Here is a 4197-nt window from a genome sequence, read left to right on the forward strand (position 1 = left end):
GGGGAGGGGTAACCCAGACTCAAGGTCATTGTGTCATTGTTACCATGACAACAGCCACCTCTCTACTGCAACCTGGAAAGGGGTTGGGGGAGGGTGTTCCCAGGCCCATGAATCCTGGGACAGAGAGGAACTATCAGACACTGGGAAGAGAAGCTGAGACAGAAAGAGTATGGGTGATTCACTGAAGACCTGCCCATCTCAGAATTCTCAGAACTTGGTACACTGTGGGTGTTCAATAAATGTCCGTCAGAGACAAAGGCCAAGAGAGTTAAGTGGCCAGAAATACCAGAAGAAAGGGGAGAAGAGTCTCCAGATAGTGGTGTGTGCAGTGTCCTATCCTTGCCTCCTCTACCTCTTGCCCCTCTGGAGTCCACAGAGGGTCCTGGATACGCTTCATCTCCCCCAGCATTGGGCCTACCCAACCACACAAACCAGCCACTCAGCAACTCCTGAGCCCCAGAAGCAATTATATTTGATCCTTCGACTTTTTGCCTTTAAATTATTTCTATCTGGAGGCTTAGCTGATGCCCACCAGCCCCCCAGGATCCGGGAGGGAAGGAGGAAGGAGGGGAAACAGGTACTTGGTCGCCTTTACTCTCAGGGATCCTTGTTCCCCTTGGGAGTGACCCCTTCATAGATTCAAATATTCTCCCATTTCCTCCAAGAGCCCACCCCACATTCTCCAGGAAATTCTACAGGCCCCTCCCTTTTTTTTTTTTTCAGAGAAACAGGTATCCTTACCTCCCAAGACCTAGCTCATGTTCCATTAGGTCTGCCTGCCCCCTGCCGGCCTAGACCTAGTACTGCAGAGACTGTAAGCTAGAGCCCAAATGATGGGCAGAAACAGAGCCAGAACAGAATACCTCTGAGTTCTCGCATTTTTAATTTATTTAGGGTCCTGGATGTTCAGGTCCTAAGGGGTCCACGTCCCCAGTCCCCTTGAAGACTCAGACATCAGGAATTCAATTCCACAGCCCAGAGATCAACGAAAGAAAGACAACTTCTCTTGGAGCCAGGCCTCTGTGAGGTCGTCAGTGGTGCGTATTTCAAACACCTAGACACAGAGAGGTCTCAGCATTATAATCCAGTGAGGACTCCAGCCCCCTCAACCCAGGAGCCAGGGACCCCCAGTTCCTCCACCCTCCAGCCCCCCTCTCTAAGCCGAAGCCCTGTCCAGACCTTTGTGAGCTCTGCCGTCTGCACCAGCCTGTTCTTACTCCCCGCATACATCATTTGCTGTTCAGGCTTGCAGCCTACATGGAAAAGAGGAGAGGGGAGCATAGTTAGGGACCCGAGTCTAAAGCTCTAAAGTCCTACAGGCCCTGCAATTTTCTAAGGGTCCTAGGATCTGTTCTTTTTTATTTTTTTTTTGAGAGGTTTTTGCTATAGGGCGCATGCGCTCGCCAGACAGACAGAGACAGAGAGACAGAAAGCGAGAAATCACCCCCCAGGGGGGATGGCCACGCCGCAATCCCTTCTCCTTCATTCTCCTCTCGGGATCCTGGGCATACACGCGCACGCACCCGGCGTGAGTTTTAAGCCACCAGGTCTGGGACGTGAACCACGGTCGACTACGTGGGAGTCCAGCGACATAGCCATTACGCTAACTGCTGGTTCCCCCCTAGGATCTGTTCTAAGGAGATCCTCAAAGGCTGTACTCAGAATTTCCAGGTTCGTTTAGGGGCTTCAAGTCATTCCGAGATGATTTAGGGGCCAGCCAGGGATTTCTAGATAAAAGGAAGAGGTGGGTTGGCTAATGTCCAGGACTGAGGATGTTGGTAGACTCTAGACGACTCTGAGTCCCTGCCTCTACTTCGCTGTCCTCCCACATACCACACATGCATGCTTACACACACTGCACACGCACTAACACTGATACACACACCCCCCACACATACCACACCCTCACCCAGTCACACACATGCTCTCACATGCTCATACTAACACAGGGGCCTGCACATGAACAGCCACACTCACTTACACATCCTCACACTCTAACCCAGGCACTTACACATATGCACGTGCATCCATGCACTTGCACCCATACACACACACTCACATTCCCCACACAGAATCTAAGACCCTCTCCTCAGGGCAGGTAGAGCTGTGTCTCACCCACAGGGCTGGAGAAGATGAAACACAAAGGGTAGGACACTCGGCCATCCGTGTGCACGTACTTGTAGCTGTAAACCACGAACCTACACCAACAAAAGAGAATTCAAACTCAGGACTTTGGTCTGGACAACAGCTCATTATCTGAATTAGCAACCTTGGAATCTTGACCAACTCTGAAAACCTGGGACCCAGGGTACCTGTCTCAAACACAATAAATGACTAAAATGAGTAGTAATGGTATAGACTTATGTGACTCACAATAACCCTATGAAATAAGAGGTATTATTCTCCCCATAGTACAGATGGGACAACTGAGACTGAGTCACTTGTCCAAAGTTCTATGGATAGGAAAAAGATTTGAACCCAGGAAATTCAGCACCAAAGTCTAAGTGCTTAACTACTGTGCAGTTCTGCCCAGCACACTAGGACCTGGTCCATGGAAAAATTGTCTTCCATAAACCTGGTCCCTAGTGCCAAAAAGGTTGTGGACCTCTGTTTCAGATGCCTGTCTCTGAGCTTTTTACCTAATTAATGGTGTATCGATTAATCACACAATCCATATGAAGCAGCTTTTTTCTTTTTTTCTTTCTATGAAAAAGAGAGAGAGAGAACCCTATGACCAGGGCTGGCTATATATTAGGTCATCAGGAAAGTCATGATGTATTTTTCTGTTTTTCTATACAAAAATGTGTCAGGACTTTCTGGACAAACCAATAATTTGCCAAACCCAGTGCAAAATGAAAATGTGGAGTCCCTTGTTCAAAAATCTGAGAAGTGGGACCAGCATGTGGCATAATGGTTATATCGCTGGACTCCCATGTAGTCGACCACAGTTCGAGTCCCAGACCCAGCAGCTTAAAACATGCCGGGTATGTGTGTATTCATGCCCAAGATCCCAAGAGGAGAATGGAGGAGAAGGGATTGCAATATGCCCATCCACCCTGGGGAGTGATTTCTTGCTTTCCGTCTCTCTCTGTCTCTCCTGCAAGCACACACATCCTATAGCAAAAATCTCTTTCCAAGACCAACCATCCTATAGTAAAAATCTTTTTAAAAAAAAAAAAAAAACAAGCTGAGAAGAGAGGGCTAAATAGTGTTATAATGATAAAACACTACACTCTGGAAGGCTGACCCACATGAGAAGGTTCTGGATTAATATCAGAGAACTCCCTGAATGTGCCAGGCACCCACATATTCAATATCTGGGGCTGGCTGAAGCTGGGGATGGATCGTGGTGTCAAGACCCTGTTGGGGGTGCTGTTTTTCTGTCTCTCTCACTCATGGAAGAAATAAATTAACTTCTTTAAAAAGTTAGAGTGCTGGCTCCATGGTATAGCAATAAAGCACTGCTTAAGGGAAGCCAGATCCCACATGGCCACCAGTTTGAATCCTCAGCCTGGTTAGCCTGAAACATACCAGGCATGCACACAGGGTGCCCAGGACCCAATGGGCTAGCAGACTGGGAGAGGGGATCATGGCATGACCTGACCCTGTGAAGGATGCTTCTCTCTCTCTCTCTCTCTACCCCCTCTCTCTCTTGCACACATATGCACATTGTCTATCATGAATACAGAAAAACATTTTTTAAAAAAGATTTTCTAAATTAAAGATTAAAAAAAAAAAAAAAACTGGGACCAGCAGTTGGTGCAATGGCTATGTTGTTGGACTTCCATGTAGTTGACAGCAGTTCGATTCCCAGACTCGGTGGCTTAAACTCACACCAGGTGTGTGTGCCCAAGATCCTGAGAGGAGAATGGAAGAGAAGGGATTGCGGAGCCAGGTATTTCTCACTTTCTGTCTCTCTGTCTCTATCTTTCTGGTGAGCACACGTGCCCTATAGCAAAAACCTCTCAAAAAAAAATAAAAAAAAAAAAAAAAAAAAAGAGGAAAAAAGCCTTTTTCTATTCTTCTGCAGTCTTTCTCCAAATATCTTATGACCTTTTTAAATTTGCTATTTAAAGTCACAATCTCAGGCCAGCAGGTGGCAGTTAAAGACGCTGGACTCCCACAGGGCTGACCACAGTTCAAGTCCTGGACCTGGTAGCTTGCTTTCTCAATTTCTCTCTCTCTCTCTCTCTGGTC

At 47.3% G+C, this 4197-nt stretch overlaps 1 protein-coding gene across 2 annotated transcripts in view; it reads right to left on the reverse strand.

Moving 5' to 3' along the window:
• Positions 1-864: 864 nt before the first annotated feature.
• The window catches only part of GMFG (glia maturation factor gamma), an 8763-nt gene continuing 5430 nt past the window's right edge, over positions 865-4197 (reverse strand). For both annotated transcript variants that reach the window (XM_027771551.1, XM_027771549.1), the window contains 3 exons: positions 2116-2198; positions 1180-1253; positions 865-1054 (listed from right to left, as the gene is read on the reverse strand). In XM_027771551.1, the coding sequence (XP_027627352.1) occupies positions 983-1054; positions 1180-1253; positions 2116-2198 (229 nt within the window). In that variant the 3' untranslated portion in view covers positions 865-982. The remainder of the gene's footprint in view (positions 1055-1179; positions 1254-2115; positions 2199-4197) is intronic.

This window comes from Tupaia chinensis, unplaced genomic scaffold (genome assembly GCF_000334495.1).
Source record: "Tupaia chinensis unplaced genomic scaffold, TupChi_1.0 Scaffold000037_13, whole genome shotgun sequence".
Classification (NCBI taxonomy): domain Eukaryota; kingdom Metazoa; phylum Chordata; class Mammalia; order Scandentia; family Tupaiidae; genus Tupaia; species Tupaia belangeri.